At 33.8% G+C, this 19,389-nt stretch overlaps 2 protein-coding genes across 3 annotated transcripts; both read right to left on the bottom strand.

Annotated features, from left to right (window-relative positions):
* Positions 1-43: 43 nt before the first annotated feature.
* On the bottom strand, positions 44-2,958 carry LOC144558246 (uncharacterized). Its single transcript, XM_078307045.1, has 4 exons — positions 2,613-2,958; positions 2,382-2,511; positions 1,966-2,130; positions 44-1,209 (listed from the first exon to the last, which is right to left on the bottom strand). Exons 1-4 carry the CDS (start codon positions 2,798-2,800, stop codon positions 217-219), a joined length of 1,476 nt encoding a protein of 491 aa, XP_078163171.1. The 5' UTR covers positions 2,801-2,958; the 3' UTR covers positions 44-216.
* Positions 2,959-8,780: 5,822 nt separating this feature from the next.
* LOC144558416 (putative protein phosphatase 2C 66) lies at positions 8,781-13,681 on the bottom strand. Of its 2 annotated transcripts, none has more exons than XM_078307267.1 (5): positions 13,186-13,681; positions 11,832-12,233; positions 11,410-11,527; positions 10,128-10,351; positions 8,781-9,692 (listed from the first exon to the last, which is right to left on the bottom strand). In XM_078307267.1, the coding sequence occupies exons 1-5, from the start codon at positions 13,543-13,545 to the stop codon at positions 9,153-9,155; spliced, it is 1,644 nt and encodes a 547-aa protein (XP_078163393.1). In that variant the 5' UTR covers positions 13,546-13,681; the 3' UTR covers positions 8,781-9,152. The 2 variants fall into 2 exon arrangements, with proteins under 2 accessions (XP_078163393.1, XP_078163392.1); XM_078307266.1 differs by having other exon boundaries at positions 11,823-12,233; positions 13,186-13,679.
* Between the last annotated feature and the right edge of the window lie 5,708 nt (positions 13,682-19,389).

Here is a 19,389-nt window from a genome sequence, read left to right as displayed (position 1 = left end):
ACTCAACTATTTACCATAACATAGCTCCATCAAAACTCAAACCTACAAGAAAGTTCGAAACTAGAAATCATATCATACCAAAAATATCCAAATAAAACTGTAAGTTGCTAAAGAGAAGTAATAGCACAGAATGGAGTACACTTGCATAATATTAAAATAGCACCACATTCCACGACCACCTTCACGAGACAGGTTTTCATGTGATTTGCTGAAGTCTCAGCGCCTGAAGGCATTGCTCTCCTGCGCAGACTTCCCACCTTGAGAGAAATAAGCCCTCCTTCGTACACTCTCCTCTATAGTGGAACTGCCCCCTTTCTCTGCACCATATATACTTTTCTGCGTCTCATGCAAGAAGTTCTTGCCTCTATATGAGTTTGACACAACCGCCTCTTTTGCATCATCCTCTTCTGCTTTCTTCAGGCGCTTCCACCTCTGCTCCTCATGCAGTTCAGCGTCCAGCTGCATCTGCTGCAACCTCTCCTCCCTCTCCTTCTCTGACATTTTGTGGACACCTCGCCGGTGGTTTACCCTTTTTTCTTGTTCAACTCTCGTATTGTTCTCTGAACCAATATTCCTATCCTTCATTTCCTCATGCTTTGAGTGATTGTCATCATGTCCTGCTCTACCCTCTCTATCATCCTTGTCAGATCTTCTTGAATCTGATTTCCTTGAGTAATCATGACCATCTCTAGATCTTCCCTCTCTGTCATCCCTAACAGCACTTCTTGAATCCAATTTCCTCGAGTAATCATGATCATCTCTAGGTCTTCCATCTCTGGCATCTCTGTCATTACTTCTTGAATTCAATTTTTTCATGTAATCATGGTCATGCTTAGGTTTTCCCACTCTATCATCCCTGTCACTACTCCTTGAATCAGACTTTGTTGAATGGTCATGATCATGTTTAGCTTTCTTCCCACTATAATCCTTGTCAGTGCTTGCATGTGGCCTGTTCCTATTGGACTGCCTATCTCGCCTTGACAATTCATGATCTCTCATTCTCTCTTTGGTATCTTCTTCTGAATCTGAGCTTTTTGAGTGTTTCTCATGCCTCAACATTTTGTGCTCTTTTTTTCTCCTCTCGTCTCTTCCACTTGAGTACTCTGAGTCAGAACCATCGTCCGATCGGTGCTTCGACTTGCCGTGGCGATGCTTCTTGCGCTTTTTCTTCTCCTTTTTTTCTTCTTTTTGCTTTTTCTCAGCTTCAACCTGTGTAACAAGAAATCAATTTGCAACAGTTTCGTAAAACAAGATCAGAGACAGCAAAGCAACTGATTAATCCTAAAACAGTTAAAAAGGTAACAAAATGAGCGATTGAATTCAGGTTTGGGATAATTTCTGATCCAGGTCTCAGGTCACTCATGGTGAGTCTCAGTCATCATGTCAGATCTAGTTAGATTTCAGATCAGTTGGACCTGAGTTCATCCGGCTATTGGTTTGTGTTCAGATCTAAGGTCACTTCGTTTGTGACCTGTGGCATTTCTGGTTTTGTCCTTAGTTTGACAAACCTGAATCAGAGTTGTTGTTGAGTAATCTTTTGATTGGATGAGGGTAACCTTTTTTCAGATAGTGGGGTTGAGCTTTTGGGAAAGCTGAAGTGTATGTTGCATGCCATTTGAGTTTCAGCTTTGTCAAGATACAGGTTTCAGTAGTACAGAAAGTTGACTTAACTCCAACTTAGATTAATTAGGGTGTCGACCTCTAGAAATAGCAGGATCCAGTTGGATGCAGGTTAGGCAAGGTATTTTGCCTTGCACCATATTGTCTAGCTCAATAAACCTTTTTAATCTAAGATACCTTAATGCACTTACAAGCTGATCATTTTCAATAACTTGAGTAATTGATAGAACAATACAAGTTCTTTAAATTATCAAAATCACCCCTCATACATTCATAATTTTGCTACTTCTAGATTCTGTTTATTAAGAATTAAGAAATAAGTAAAACATTTAATTGCAAACATACCGATTTCTTAATCATGGCCATCTTAATAGGATTGTTCTTAATTCGAGCTAGAGCATCCTGTTCCCTTTGTCTGATTAAGAGTAGAGGATCTGTGTGCAGCTTCCTCCAAGTGTCGTTAGCTGACTGTGGTGTATCTTCAAATAATGCTCCTGGCACAGCTGATTGCTAAATTTTGGTGAACCAAAAAATGATTAGCATAAGGTTCATAATAGCACAGTATAGAAAGCAGAAAAAAGTCAAGACGATTAACTTCTTCAATGCCACTAACAGTTACATGATAATATCCATACAAATATTTTTTTAACTTTGAATATAGGATAGGCAATAAGTCCAAGAGACATGCCTTCAATCCTGATTTTATCTGAAAAAAGAACGCAATACAATTCAAAAGCAAAGTGAGCAACAAGGAAAGATACCTTAGAAGATGAGGTACCCGCTGAAGAAGCTGTCACAGGAGCAGGATCTTGCAAAGCTTTGAATACCTCAGTGCTTCCTTTGCCCACACTCAATCCTGACTCGTACAGAAAATCCAACCTCTCCTGTCTCCTGCACCAGATTCAATTAAAAAATGAGTCCAAATTGAACAGTTCATTTAAATCACACCGCAACCCTAACCCTAACCCTACATCAACAATTGCAAAACTTACGGTACGAGGCCAGCTTGTTCTTGGAGAAGTCGAAACTCGGACTTCTCTCGCTCTTCTTGAATTTGTATTTTCAATTCTTCGAGCTTTTTTTGCTCGGCTTCGTGCTTCTGTTCAGCCTTCCACACGGTCTCTACGTTTCTTAGACTCCCAGTGTGCCATCCCTTCTTGTTCAAGAACTTCAACGCCATTAATAACCTCAGAAATTGTTCCCGATTCGTTCTTCAGGTTTTTCTCCCCTAGCCAGAATTCAATTTTCTCTGCTAGTATAGAGAAAGTATTCAGGATCGAGACGTAAAAGAGGCCGACGAAAAGAAGACGAAAGAGGAAGGGACGTCGGTCGGAGCTCCTTCGGAAGCGTATCCTCTGCGGAGCCAATCGCTGCGGAGCTGTGCGGATCTTTTAATCTGGTACGTTCATTTAGGATCGGACGGATCAGATCAGATCTTGCAAATTTTGAGTATATATATATATATATTTTTTAATTTGGGAAAGATCTGATATGGTCCGTCCGATCCGAAACGAACGTACCAGATTAAAATATCCGCACAGCTCCGCAGCGATTGGTTCCAAAGGATGCGCTTCCAGCTCCTAAAGGATAATGAGACCCGAAGCTGTAATCCGAATCCAATAATAAGAAGTTTGGGCTTGGAATTTTTCCGGGCCCCAAGGGTTTGGAATGAAATCTGCTGAAATCCTCCCTGAAATTCCAAATCCAACCATCTAAATTTTTTTATACACGAATCTCAAAGCAGACAGTTTTTTATGCACAAATCTCAAAACATATAAATGGTTGAATTCAGAATTTCAGGTTCCCTGAAATCCCTGAGAATTCCCGCAGATTTGTTTCCCAAGAGTTTAGGTGTTTATGAGTCGTGTACAAGTTTGGATGGAAGTTAGAATAATTAGAATAGTGAAATTAGAGAATAGTAAATGAGAATAGAAAAAAAAAATAGTAATTTTTATATTAGTATGAAAATGGTGTTATTCGGATTTAGATTGTACATTTGAAATAGTGAATAGTTATAACTGATAAAGAATAATGTTAAAAATGTGCTAATTAACATGAAAGATATGCAAGTGATTTCTCAAACAAATTGTTACGACGTAAAGATAACATAATTGTTGTCAATTTTGTCATTTCAAGACTGTGTTGTCATATTTATTATTCGGAATAGCAGTTATTTTAACTATTCCGAATAACAAATATGTTGTTTGGATGTACATTGAAATGTCCAAATAGCCTCCTATTCTAGCTATTCTCATTTGATCCCAAACATACCCTTAATGCTTAAGCATTTGTTTTTGTTCGGCAAAACAATCGAACAAAGAAAAAGAAATTTAGACTAATTTGCAAAATAATGAGTTTGACTCAAAATCCAAAAAGCCTTACCCAATTTCATATAGTGTGCTTCTCCATAATTTTCATGCGATCTAATTTCTGTTTGGCCTATTATTACGTTTAGCAACTGTTAGAATAACGTAGTAGCAAAATAGTGCACTGTTCTACTTAAAAAACGGTTGCAAAATAAATATTAAAGATGTCCACCAAATATAATTGTTTATTTATTATTATTATTATTATTATATAAAGGAATATTATATGTAGGCTTCAATCTCTTACGCTCTAAAGAATTCCCAATTATTTTCGGTCAACTGTAAAAAAAAAAAAAAACTGTGCACTGTATTCAAGCATGTATTGGTATAATTATATGTGTATTTTAGCGGATTCGGAAAATACATCTGAAAGATCAAGACAGCTATTGACAAACCGAAATTTTTATTTGTAGAAAAAAAAAGAGATAAACCAAAACACTTTAGATTTGGGGATTTTCATATTTACCCGAGTCGCACAGTCAATTTGCAGCTCATTTATGGGGGGCGTAGATTGGCTTAGAGGTCCACCAAAAACACAAAAAATGCACTGTAATATTGAATATTTAAGTTTTGGGAACCTCTAAGCCAATCTGCAGCCCTCCATAAATAGGTCACAGATTGACAGTGTGGTCCGGGTCAATGCAGAAATCCCCCAAATCTAGTGTGTTTTGGTTTTTTTTGTTATGCTATTAATAAAAATTTCGGATGACAAATTGTCAAAACACGTTTGACTTTGTCACAACGACGTGATAATTATTAATAATTATGTCTTAACTGAAATAAGCAAGTGTTCATCGCTACTATAAAAAAAGTATGCACTGGTATAATAGACATGTACCGATTTTTTTATATATATCCAAAAATTAAATCAAATTACAAAAAATAACCGAAGCACCGTTAAATTTCGATTATTACCCAATCCGGTTATCCAATAACCGGATTTGATAGAAATGTTCGGTTATCCACTCCCCTGACTCAAAATGCACAAATCCGGTTAATGGTTAACCGGATTTGTGCATTTTGCCTTTTTTTTTTTTTTTGAAAACATAAATTATTTATTTATTTTTTGTATTAAAATATTAGAAATATTGAATATATTTCTTTGAAAATAGATAGAATACAATATAATTTGATTTATTAGAAAGACTGCAACAAATAATCCGGATCAATATTTTTCAGATCGGATTTTTCGCGGTTGTAAGAAAAATTAATATATTTCTTTATGTGTTATTGGAAAAAAATAAAAATAATTAGATTCTGAGTTATTGATCCCGGTTCAAAAGTCACTTCTAGGTAATTCAGAAAATATTGTGACCTTTATAGTACATTTAATTTATAAAAAGTTGTATCTATTTTTGAAAAAAATTAAAAACTTTAATTTATTTAATTATTATTTTTCAAAAAGAATTCTCAAAATAGATACAACTTTTTATAAATTAAATGTACTAGAAAGGTCACAATATTTTCTGGATTACCTAGAAGTGACTTTTGAACCGGGATCAATAACTCAGAATCTAATTATTTTTATTTTTTTCCAATAACACATAAAGAAATATATTAATTTTTCTTACAGCCGCAAAAAATCCGGTCTGAAAAATATTGATCAGGGTTATTTGTTGCAGTCTTTCTAATAAATCAAATTATATTGTATTCCATATATTTTTAAAGAAATATATTCAACATTTCTAATATTTCAATACAAAAAATAAAAAAAGGCAAAATGCACAAATCCGGTTAACCATTAACCGGATTTGTGCATTTTGAGTCCGGGGAGTGGGTAACCGGACATTTCTATCAAATCCGGTTATTGGATAACCGGATTGGGTAATAATCGAAATTCAACGGTGCTTCGGTTATTTTTTGTAATTTGATTTAATTTTTGGATATATATAAAAAAATCAGGACATGTATGTCGACATAATATATAGACAAGTATGCATTCTAAAGTGCATACAAAGTTTATGTGAAGTATTTAGGCCGAAATTTTTAAAAATACCATTTTATTAAAATTGATAAACCAAAACACCAATCTGGGTCGGAATTTATATAATTCGCATGGCCGCTGCCAAGGGAAGCGGGCCGCTGCGAGGGGAAGCAGGCGCTTATTTGGGGGCCAGCGGCCACACTGGATTTTGCTTTTTTTTTTTTTTTTGGAAAACATATTTTTTTTGTATTAAAATATTAGAAATGTTGAATATATTTTTTTGAAAATAGATGAAATACAATATAATTTGATTTATTAGAAAGACTGCAACAAATAACCCGGATCAATATTTTTCAGGCCGGATTTTTCGCGGTTGTAAAAAAAATTATTATATTTCTTTATGTGTTATTGGAAAATAATAAAAATACTTAGATTCTGAGTTATTGATCCCGGTTCAAAATTCACTTCTAGGTAATACAAAAAATATTATGATCCTTCTAGTACATTTAATTTTTAAAAAGTTGTATCTATTTTTGAAAAAAAATAAAAACTTTAATTTATTTAATGATTGTTTTTCAAAAATAATTCTCAAAATAGATATAACTTTTTATAAATTAAATGTATTAGAAAGATCACAATATTTTCAGGATTACCTAGAAGTGACTTTTGAACCGGGATCAATAACTCAGAATCTAAGTATTTTTATTATTTTCCAATAACACATAAAGAAATATATTAATTTTTCTTACAGCCGCGAAAAATCCGGCCTGAAAAATATTGATCCGGGTTATTTGTTGCAGTCTTTCTAATAAATCAAATTATATTGTATTTCATCTATTTTCAAAGAAATATAATCAACATTTCTAATATTTTAATACAAAAAAAAAATTATGTTTTCCAAAAAAAAAAGAAGAAGCAAAATCCAGTATGGCCGCTGGCCCCCAAAGCGGCCCAAATAAGCGCCCGGTTCCCCTCGCAGCGGCCCGGTTCCAACTGCCCGCTTCCCTTGGCAGTGGCCATGCGAATTATATAAATTCCGACCCAGATTGGTGTTTTGGTTTATCAATTTTAATAAAATGGTATTTTTAAAAATTTCGGGTATTTAGGGGATGAGTTTATGGAGATGATTATGAAGCTTGTTATTATATTACTATTATCATCGTCATTGTCATTACCATTGATGTTGTCGTTATAATCGTGATCATCTTCTTTACAAGACATCTGAAAATAATACTAAATCAAATAATTTTGTTATAATCGTGGTCATCTTCTTTAGAGCATCTACATTCCAGCAACTTAATTGAGTTTCTAAATAACTGATAACTACTTTTTAGAAACTAAAGCCTCTAAAATATCTAAACTTTCACATATCTAAAACTAATTTAGAGTTTCTATTAAATCACAACAACAATAAATTTAAAAGAAAAAAAATTGGCCAATTATTTGACCAGCGTAGAGTAACAGTTTCTTAATAAAAAAATTATTATATAGTTTCTTAATAAGAAACTCTCCTACATTTTTGAAATTAAAATAAAAATTGCCACCTCGCATTGAAAACTCTAATAATATTCTAGTGAGATGTTGGAAAACAATACTAAATTGAAATTTTACAAATATTAACACTAATAACAAACATGCAAATACAACAAAAATTAGCATCTTAATGTATACCATAAAATGTTCGATGCAAATTGGTTATCAAACTTGTGTATAATAGTTGATTTTCTCATTTTTCACAATTGATAATTAGAATAAAAAAAAAATATAGTCTTTTAACAAAAAGTAAAAGGAAAAAAAAATAGGATCTTATAGATAGACGTTGGATAATTCAAATATCCATATTTCTTTAAGAAACTATATATTACCAGTATCTGTATTCACATCATTGTTACTATACTAAATATTATTTTTCTATCCATACAAGCAATGAAAATGTTTGACAGATATTTAAAGCTAAGAAAGTCTAAAATAATTATTTCAAGTTAAGCAGTCTAAACTATTTTTATTTGATGAAAGTTTAAGTTAAAGGAGACCAAGTTAATTAAGAGAGAGAATATTAAAAATCTTTATTCACTTAGAGCATCTCTATTTCTGAAGAAATTTCAAGGATTTCTAATAGCAGTTTCTATTCTAATTTCAGAAATGTACTCCAGTTTCAATAAAAAACTGTTTCTTGTGCACGATTGGTCAAATGATTCGCTCAAATTATTTATTCTCTGTTTCTGTGGCGATCTCTACTCTTAATTTATTGCTGACGTGGTTTAATAGAAACTATAAAATTAATTTAAGAAAATATGAAGGTTTAAAATTTTTAAAGATTTTAATTTCTAAAAAATGGTTAACAGTTATTTGAAATTTTATTTCAAATGTTGTAATGGAAAATTTTATTTCAATTGTTAGAATGGAGATGCTCTAACAGCATATTTTTCAGACAGAATAATTTAAGTCTTCTAAATAAATAGTTTAATTTAAGCCGACCTAACTATTTCATAAATGGTTTAATTTAAGCCGACCTAACTATTTCGTATTCCACTAAAGTCAAGAGACAAGAGCTGAACTCCTAATTTTCAGTTTAGTTCTCATCTAAATATGAAAATACGAATAACACGGACTTAAATTTTAAGGGTAATATTTCGTCCGTTTTTATAGTCCTAGTCCACAAATACGTTCGTTTCCCGTAAAATAAAAACTATGGCTTCAATTAATTTAATAAAGACAGGTCTCTTGACATATCAAAATTGGGCCAAAATACGAGCTTTGCCAAACTGCACTATCAGGTACGGTATATTTATTGCCAGTGCAACATGTATAAAAAGGATCAGTTTAGCAAACCATGGATCAGATAAACCATATAAAAATAATCTAAATATAAGAGAAACAGTTGAATAACTAATATGCAAATTGTTCAAATAAATAGAGAATGTTGCTAGACCAAGAGGCACAAGCGCTACACAGGCTTCTTAACATCACCAAGAAAAGAAAAAAAAAATAACTTTATACAAAAACTAGGAACCGGTGAAGCACAAGCCTCCGAAATCAATAAACAAGAAATAATTACCAATAAAGCAGAATCTAGATCGATCTACCTTACAAATAACCTAACAACCATGAATATATCTCCCATGTATGCATTTACTTGTTTATTTACTCTCCAGCATGTCAAGAATTGACCCAAATAAATAAACCGAGCCAAACTCAACATTTTCCTTTTCCCACTTTTCCTTTGGCCTCCTACATCAGAACTACTTTCTCCTGCTGCTTGATCTTTTGTCGCGTAAAATAAACCTCGGGAGATTTAACAGGGAATTTGAACGGGTGACCCCTTCCAGAGCAGACCATTCCTCTTCCTCTGAATTCGAGATACATTCAGCCAGTTTCTTTGCAGATGAACTAGTAACCAGTGCCTTGCTGGGTGTGGTACCGGGTTCCTCAGATATCGGTACAATCTCATCCGTTCCTTGCAGCATATCCAAATGCTCTAAATTAGGCTCAATACTTACACACACATTTTTTTCTTCAATGGGCTTATCCGTTGCACTTGAGATAATTAAGTTCACGTGTTTTGAAGGGAGATCATTGGATATTGGGTCCTGAACTGGGTCGGACGGGGATTTAGTGTCCAGGAACAAACAGACAGCGGCACAGTCGTCACTTTTCGAAGTAGGGAATTTGAGTTTCCATGCTCGCACAGCTGTGTCAACTAGTGCTCGTGACGCAGTGGCACGGGACGGGGCAGAGACCACTATGTCAACCGCTTCCTTGTTAGAGAGAACATCCCAAATCTACACAAATAGCAACAGTTTCACTTTTTGCCATGTGAAAAAGTCATAACAGCATACATTGTCATTACAGGACATGACACAGAGGGACAAGGCCCACGGAATTTGAATGTGCCTGTACCATATGTTTCTGCGTTAATGTAGCTAACTCAGACTTTTTCGTACCGAACATTAACAGGAAAAACTGGGTTAGTCCACTGTGTCAACTGTCAGCACTTTCTCTCAGTTGAGAGGGCTTTCTTTATTTCACCTGTTTGGTGTGTGTGTGGATGGTTATGGGGCAGCTGAACAAACATTCCCAATTAATTAAAAAACATTGGATTTACAAACCCTAAAAGGAAACCTACATAACACAAACAAAAAGAAAAAATAAGTATGGGAAGTTCCTGCAAATACTTGAATTACTGCTTGGTTAATTATTACGAAAAGCAATATTACCCCATCCGTGGCAAGAATAATGAACTCATCTTTCACAGTGAGACGACGATAGGCAACCTTGGGGACTGATATTAAACCATACTTCTTTAGACAAAAATCACCAAAGGCTCTAGCCATTGCCAAACCGGGAGAGTCACTATTCGGCAACCAAACCCTAGCTACATCAGGTTCGTCCTGCAATGCGAAGACACGGCCATTGCATCTCTTAATCCTTGCCGACTCCCCTGAAATTAAGATGCATGCAATTATTTTAATATTGCTTTCCTGTAATAGCTGCTCCGGGATTCTAGAATAATAAATTAGCACATACTGCTAAATTAGTTGATATACTTCAAGTCAAAAAAGTTGATATACTGGGTCAAAGAATAAACATTAGTTCACTGGAAGACATGGTCGGCCACGACAGGTGGAACAGAGCCAAAAAGTTCTATGAATTGAGAGGGGGGGGGGTTGGAATCCATATCCTCTGAGGCAACAGAATATTTCTGTTTGGATCACAGCTGTCCAATAAGAATCCGGGCCAATCCGGCCCGAGATGGAACGCACGGGGACGCTTTAACCAGAGGCAGAGGAACATACTGCAAATGGGGTCAATTGACCCCCATACTTTCTTAAAATCTGATCATTACTATATGGTTTTGTTATATATTTTATAGTAAAATGCTATGAATACCATAAATTGACCCCCATACTTTTTATAAAAATGTTATATGATTGACCCCCATTTTTTTCAAAAAAAAAAAAAAAAAAAACACTAGACTATTGTACAATGTGTACAACTTGAGTTCTTGTAGCATTTTGCCCTTGTATGTTTTTGACCCCCGTTACTTAAATATCTACCTCCGCCCCTGGCTTTAATAGTCGTGCGGATTCTGATTAGACAGTCCAGATCCAAACAGAAATATTCTGTTACCTTAGGTGATACGAATTCAGGGGGTGGGGGGTCAATTAAGACACTGACTAAAATCGCATGACATGTACATAAAGCTCAAACACACACGAATCTTTGTTGCAGAGTACCGGAGAAATTATATAGAGAATTGGCATTCTGACTTGGTATAACAAGAAAAACAATAAAGGTATATGTTGGTCATAGCAAAAACTCAGCCCATTCTCCTGTCGAAATTGTCTTTTCCAAACAAGCATTGGAAAAAAAAAAATACTGTTGGAAACAAGATCACACAAGAGGGGGAAAAAAAAAATCCTACCTAAACCAGCATTTTTTTTTTATTATTATGGGGGGGGGGGGGGGGGGGAGTAGAGAGAAATAGAGAGACCGTACTTGGAAGGTCAGGTTTAAGATCAACAGTGAGTTGTTCAGCAATTAAAATGTTGTCATCATCTCTAGTACCCAGCACAGCTCTCGAGTCCCCAAGATTTCCAACTACAAGATCAAAACCCTAGGAAAAAATAATAATAATTAGCATCATGACCAATGTGCAAATCTGGCTTTATAGTTTAGAAAGCCCAAATTTATCAGATCTGGGATCACGATGCATTGTTGCTCTAACAAGGATTGCTATACTTGAAGTTTCAGTCATGACCCATCCAATATCAGATTTTACTGCATGTGCATCAGAATGAACAAATTTCTATTATATTGTTCATCATTTTTTTTTGGCTTAATTCAAATTTCTTTGACATTATCAAATTTGTCTTCAACTCAATAAAAAATATAGTGTGAAATTGAAATACCTTCTTTACCAATGTAACAGCTGTGGTACCGCTACAAAAGCAATCAATGCTCTGATGTTTCTTTAAATCCCAATCCATCAACTTAAAAGCCTTCAAGAATGATTGTTTAAGAGGCATGAACATCTCTGGAAGCTTATTGCCAGCCTCATCTGCCTCAGCATTTGACTCGCTTAATTCATCATCAGGATTTATGCATTCCGTATCTTCTGACTCTGCACTTCCAGAAATAGAGAGGGAGGCATTCCCATTCCCATTTCCATTTTCATGGGGTTTGCATGTGACAAGATCTCTCCATTCGGTGCATAACTTGAGAGGAAGAGAGTCTCTGACCTTCTTCGCCACGAGGTGGCCGTATGGACCATGTCCATCAAATACTCCACAAAATACAGTCTCCAGATCCCAATTGAAATTCTTATGAACAAAAGAGGAAAAGAAGAAGAAAAGTTAATGGTGCAATGATATTACAGAAATTATAAGGCTTCAAACTCCAAAGAATAACCAAGAATATGTACAAGTATCAGATTAAGGTAGTTAATTATAAAAAATTAAGGTAACACTGTCAGACAGAAGTACACATTTTCATATTTTGAATGATAGATTTCTTAATAGTGAAAAAACTTGTTGTTGTTCCACTTGGTAGCACCTACCAAGCTTTCAAAAAAAGAAAAAAAGTTGTTGTTGTCAGTTCACGAGATAAGGAAACTCATGCAAATCAATTCTCAATTTAATACAATATTATTGTTATTATTATTAATAATAATAGCTAATTAACATACTGGATCTTGTCTGGCCATTTTATTGGGGGCACTGAATTGCACACTGTTCATAATTAAGTAGCCATAAACTTTGTGTTGTGGAATTTAATGATTGTTGTTTTGTACTGGTATTCTCTCATTTTTGACAACCAATTAACCCAAGAGATTTGCTTTTATCAAAACAAACTACAAATGAGATATTCTAAACCCAAAAAAATGAGCAGATTATTGCCCTTCTGCCCCCTCTCCCCGACCACAAACACACACAAATACGGGACTTCAGTATTAAGTTTTGTGAATAGTTTTATCCGTCCGGAAAGAATCACAGTAGAAATCAAATAGTCAAAAAATAATCTAACCTTGAAACAACATATCGCACAAAATATGATATCTTTTTCGTCTAACTATTGACTTAGAAAAATGGCATATATAAATGGGAAATATGTTAACCTATTTCTAAGCTCCCAACAGTTGTGACACTCTTATCACTGGCTGGCCTTGTTCGTAAAGATGGGAGAAAGTATACATAATACAATGATAAAAATCAAATCCTATGTCAAGAAAATGTCCAGAAGAAATTAAAATTTTCAAGTAATTAGTATCAGTACCTCACAAACTATCATGGCATCTTGATTAGTCCCTTTCTTCCCTTGCTGAGTATATAACGACGCGACCTCACTCGCTCCGTTCAAGTACATGCGACCAGACACGCCAGACAGCTCGTCAAGTGACGTCAGCGCTCCGTTGGCGGCGACATCGCCGTTTTCGTCATCTCCGTCGTGGAACAGCTGCCTACGACTGAACATACCAGAGCCTCGCAGCCTGGCCTTCTCATTTTTCTTCATGCGCTGTTTCTCCTTCTTAGCGACCCACCTCTCCGACCAGGAACCGGAGCGCGACACGGAGGCGCTGGAGTTGTCGACCATCGCCGGAGGTAGCTTCCGCTGAGATGAAACGCAAGAACCCATTTTGGGGCACAATGCGAGAGAAAATGAGCAATAAATGTCCGATGAGGACAGTGAGAGGAGGAGATGGTATTATAATGGGGTTTCTGATTTCGTTTTCAAAAAGGATGCAGATTTTAATTTGGTGCTGGTAACCGAAGTATCGCACAATGCTTCACTGGAATACTTGATATACAGTATTAATTATCCGTATAGGATATTAAGATTTAGTATTAATTATTCAGAGAGTTGACAAAGCTTGTTTTATTTATTTTTGTAGCTTCGGAGCGAAACCAAGTTGAAAAGCGCCTGTTAGAAAAAAAAAAAATAATATGTGCATTGGATACCAGGCCTTGTGTTTCGAGTCGAACCGCTAGTTCCAAATTCGAAGAGTTTTGATTTCAAATGATATATAAAATTAAGAGTTAGGCTGGGTTGCTATGGATAGCATAGTGGCCTCTATGCTACGGCTCAATATTCGAGTTTTCAAAATCCAAACAGTCGATCCGAACCGTTCATCTTATTCTCCATATTAATATCTGCTTGGAGACCAAATTTTATAATTTTCTGAATTTTTTTTACTATTTATTAAGCCACTTTGAAAATCGCTAATCCAACGATTTTACGGTTTTACTCTAAAATTAATTTCTTATATTTTTTTGGGCCTTTGTAATACCAATTATCCGTAGACAATAATTGGTGACCGTTATTGATGAGTTTGGCTAATATAACATCAGTGTCATTTTAGCCTATATAACACCAACTCTAAAACCTATTAAATTGACTTCGAACGACTAATCCAAACCGTTCAAACCGATTTACATTATGAGTGATGTGTTTACATGCAATTTTATTTTTATTTTCGAGTTATTTTCATATCAAATCAAGCGGTAAAAATATTGAAAAATGAATGTATTAAAATTAACTTAAAACTCTCACATTTGACCGCTTGACTTAATACTAAATAAATTTGAAAAGTTATAAATTTTGCATGTAAAGACACAACTAATGAAGTAGATTGGTTTGAACGGTTTGGATTCACCGTTTGAAGTCAATTTGATAGGTTTTAGAGTTGGTGTCATATAGGTTGAAATGACACTGATGTTATACTAGCCAAACTCGTTATTGATGTAATAAAACATTACTCGTTCAAAATCATAATGTTACAGCTGGTAATTTGAATACTAGGATGAGACGAAACTTTAATGTACTTTAATAATAGATTATTATCTTATCTCGATCTTGATTCTGCTTTTAGTTTTTCCCAAGTAGCCTTTTTGGCACACTCCTTTTGTCAACACAAGAAGGCATGAATTAGAGTGCGCTTTGCAGTTTCCACTTTGTCTATTTTGTCTGTATTACATCAACTAGACCAAATTCGTATCCTCTGCCTTGACTCAAAAAAGAATCTTGTCAGTTAATACATCTGGACCGTCCGATCAGATTTAAGATTCGTGCGAATTAAATCAGCACTAATATTGAAGACCCCCTATGTTTTAGGCATGAACCGGATGGGCTCCGTTTACAATCGGACGAACGATATCTATTAACTCAAAAGATGCTCTTTTGAGTTAATGCAGACGATGCGGACTCAACCAGACCGCCTCCGTGGATGTCCCGGATCAGATTTTGTATAATAATCCTTCTCCCCTATCCCTAGTAATTTTATTAACGAATAATTTGTTAGTACTTGGTACATTTGATGAAAATTTTAAATTGTTTTTTTTTTTTCGTTCCAAATTGATTTTTTTTTTATATCTCCGTATGTTCATTAAATCTGAAAATTTTAATTGAATTACTTATTTAGGTTTATTTAATAATTGAAATACTTGTTTTGCTCTTGTTAAATGGACACGCCCGTTCGATTTGCAGCACCCCATCGAATCTCCATATCCTCCGAGGTAACAAAATGTTTATGTTTAAATTTGGACCGTCTGATTGGAATTCGGGTTAATCCGACACAAGATGAAATGCATCAGGCCCCTTTAATATTCGTATAGATTCTGTTTGAACGGTCTAAATCCAAACATAAATATTTTGTTAACTTACGTGATACAAATTCACACCCCATCTTTATCCCTTTCTCTATGATTACGCCTAACTGTATGTAACATATATTCCTATTATTATATTTTAGTATTGATTAACCCGAATTTTTTTTAAATACCATAATAAAAAAATAAAAACCAAAACATCTCTATTTTGAGGGAATTTCATATTTACTCAGGCTGCAAATTGGCTATGGGGCTCATTTGGGGGGGGGGGGGGGGGGGGGGGGGGGGGGGGGGGGGGGGGGAGGGGGCGGTTTGCATGTTACAACAAACCAAAACACCTCTTGTAGCCTGTTAAGTGAGGCTGCAAATTGGCTCTGCAACCTGGATAAAGGTGAAATTTCCCAAAACGGAGGTGTTTTGGTTTATTTATTTTTTATTATGGTATATAAAAAAAATTCGGTTGATTAACCTTGTATCTAAGAAAGTGTTTATAGGTTAATCAATACTAAAAATAATAACATAGAGAGAGAGAGTGTTGCATGGTCAGTGCACAGTGCTAAACATAATCACAGAGAAACGAACAAAGTGTTACAAGTTAAGGGCTTGTTCATTTGTCACGGCCGGGATTATACGGGATGGAATTTGACGGGATTGAGAATCCACTTTATAATTTGCGGGATCCCATATTCATTGGTGTACACGGGAATAGATATAGGAATGTGTTGAATTAGTGTTCGGTTGTACCATGGGTATAGTTGTAAGAAATATTGAGATAGAATCTCCTTATATATGACATTTTTTTTAAATATGACTCTTATTGCTACAATATAAAAAAATAGCATTTATTGCTACAATATTTTAAAGATGTCACGTATTTTAAGAGCTTTTGACTCTTCTATTCATTTCATATAAAAAAATAATAATGTATGAGTAATGTTATCATGCTCTTCTAATTTTATTTATTTAATTAGTGACAAATAATCAAATAATTTTTTTATTGATAAGATACAAAAATAATAGAGATAGAACCTACTATTATGATATTTTTTTTCAAAAATAATATTTATTGCTATAATAATATATCCGTTGAAATATGCTAGTCGTTGGCATCAAAACTTTTTATGTCAAATATAAATGCTCTTCTCGGTCTATAAAAATAGTAATGAGTAATTATTAATATTAATTATTAACTATTTACTTCAGAAATAAAGGAGATATCTTTACTTGAGACTTCGGTATGTATATAAATAATTAAATATAGATCAAAATAGGAAAATACATTTTGACTTTTCTTGATGTCCAATGAAATAAATTAGAGATCAGTAGACAAAGCACACCTGGCCATCAAAAAGACAAATTTCATTTATTTTGAGAAAAGAGACAGATAGAGAGAGAGGAGAGAGCGATGGTTGGAAAAAAAAAAAATTCAATCTGACTTCATTTTTTTTTCCGTGATTTAACCCTGCGGAGAATGATATTGAGAACAAACGATAGAAAGTTGAGAAAAAATTTTGAGTCTTCCGAACACCTGTTGAGAAAAAAATAGAAAAAATTCAAAATCCAACGAAAATCTATAGGAATACCAACAGCCGAACAGGCCCTAAAAGAGACGATTCCAATTAAGAATTAAACAAAATAGATATTTCAACTATTAAATATAACTAAATAATTAATTAAATTTAGAAAATTTAGATATAATTAATATAAATGAAAAGAATAAAGTATTTTAATTGAAAAATAGGAAAATAAGATAATTGAGTATTTTGATGAGAAAATAGACAATTCATAATATATGTGCCTACCTGATAAGTGCATTTCTAATTCTTGATAAATATGTGAATTAATGAAATGCAGAAGAAAGAAGTGAGCCAGTAATACTTATCTGTGGAACAAAAAAATTGTTTTGGGTTAGAGTGGATATTTTTTCTTATATTCTTTTGTGAAGAAATGGGACGAGGGTTGAGATATTTATCCAATTCCAATACTAGTAAATTAACACTACCAAGTTTTTTTTTTTTTTTTAAATACTAGTAAACTAAAATCTAACCGAACGGGAATATGAAATAATTACCGAAATTTTTATTAATATCCAAAAAATATATTAAATTTCAAAAACTAACTAGCATTTCAACCTTTTTCTAAATCTATCCAAACTGCAAAAAAATTTGTAGTTTCAATCCCCTTTGAACCGCAAATTTTTTTGTTTTGCGGTAATAACGACTGTAACCACAAAAAAAAATTGCAGTTTGGGTAGATTTCAAAAAAAGTTGAAATGCTGGTTAGTTTTTGAAATTTATATTTTTTTTTAATATTAATAAAAATTTCAGTTAAAAATCCTATGAATTTCCACACATGTTCTTAGGTTTCATCTCCAGCTAATAGCATCCATACAAAAAGGATCAAGTTGAAAAATATGTATCTTTTTAATTAAGTTATGCAATTATATACAATAGTGCCAACAAGTTGCAACCCTCTATATAATAAGGCCATCAAATTAGATTCAAAATATATTCAAATAGTCCCAAGACAGAATCTTAAGAGAGCATTCTTTGGCCCATCAATCTGACTGAATCTTGATTGTACTACCATCATCAAGAACTTTATTAACACCTAAATCCACAGGATTCCTTTGTTAAATACCTTTTTCAAAAATAAGAGAAACTAGTTTCTATGGAAGGAAATTTCAATTTTGTCCATACAGTGGCTTCAAGAGAGTTTTCAAAGTGAAGGTAATTACAAGTTTTTCACTTTAATTGTTTATTACTTTCTATTATTCGTTATTAATTACTTGTTACTTAGTTGTTCAATATATATAGAGAGATATTGACTAATATGATTTTGGTAGCACTTCGATTTCGAGTCAAAATTTTAAAAAACCGCATTTGAAATTTCGAACTAAGTAACTCAGTAAATTGGTTAAATATTGAACAGGTAGAATAACAGACTATTTTAGTTAATCATTTCTTATTGTTGTTTAGTACACATGACGAGGTGGTTACAGATAGGCAATCTGAAAATTGTGAGCTAAACAAATGAAATTGACCTCGAGATCTGTAATTCTGTTTGACTAATTAATGGATCTACTTTTGGGTTAATGGACTCCATAATTGTCCGATTCGCTTCAAGATCGATGCAAAGACGTATGAATATTAAAACTGAGGGTACAAATCTTAAAGTAGATCATCAAACCTAAAGTAAGTCCAATAGGCATCAAACTTAATCCGAAGTCAGTGCTAACAACTCATTTTTATTTTATTCATTAATACTTTAACTCTATTGAAGATCTCAAGATTTTATTTTATTTTATTTAATGCGACATGTTTCTAGTAGTATTTTGATACCTAGATTGAATAATTTTATTTTTCAAGCAATCTCGAGCAATTATTATTGCTGAATCTTCACTGCCATTTAACAAACACAACCTTTATTATAATGATTATCAAATTCTTAATTTGATAATTGGATGGCTTGAAAGCATATGAAACCGAATTTTAAACTGATACCCTACTTTCTCTTAGTACATCAGAGCAGCAGTTAGGAACTGAATTTTGCATATATTTCGAAGGAACGATATAGTCAGATAGCAATGATCTTATCAGTCTGTTCAAGACTTCTTTCACTGAATGGATAGAGATTTTCCCTTTACCAACTAACAAGAATCACTTGACGGGCAACTGCTGAGTTCTCTCTCTTCGAGAATTAGTTTTTAATTTAGTGACAAAGATAATCTTTTTCTCATAAAATGTTGCATGTTTGAAATCTAAAAAATAATAATTCTTTCTAAATATTAAATAGTTCAGTGACTTGACCTTCAAATTTTAATAAAAATATCGTCTCTTCCATTTTAATTTCGTGAATTTACTGCAAGCAATTA

Source organism: Carex rostrata, chromosome 8 (assembly GCF_964058835.1).
Source record: "Carex rostrata chromosome 8, lpCarRost1.2, whole genome shotgun sequence".
NCBI lineage: Eukaryota > Viridiplantae > Streptophyta > Magnoliopsida > Poales > Cyperaceae > Carex > Carex rostrata.
This window is presented reverse-complemented; position numbering and strand designations above follow the sequence as displayed.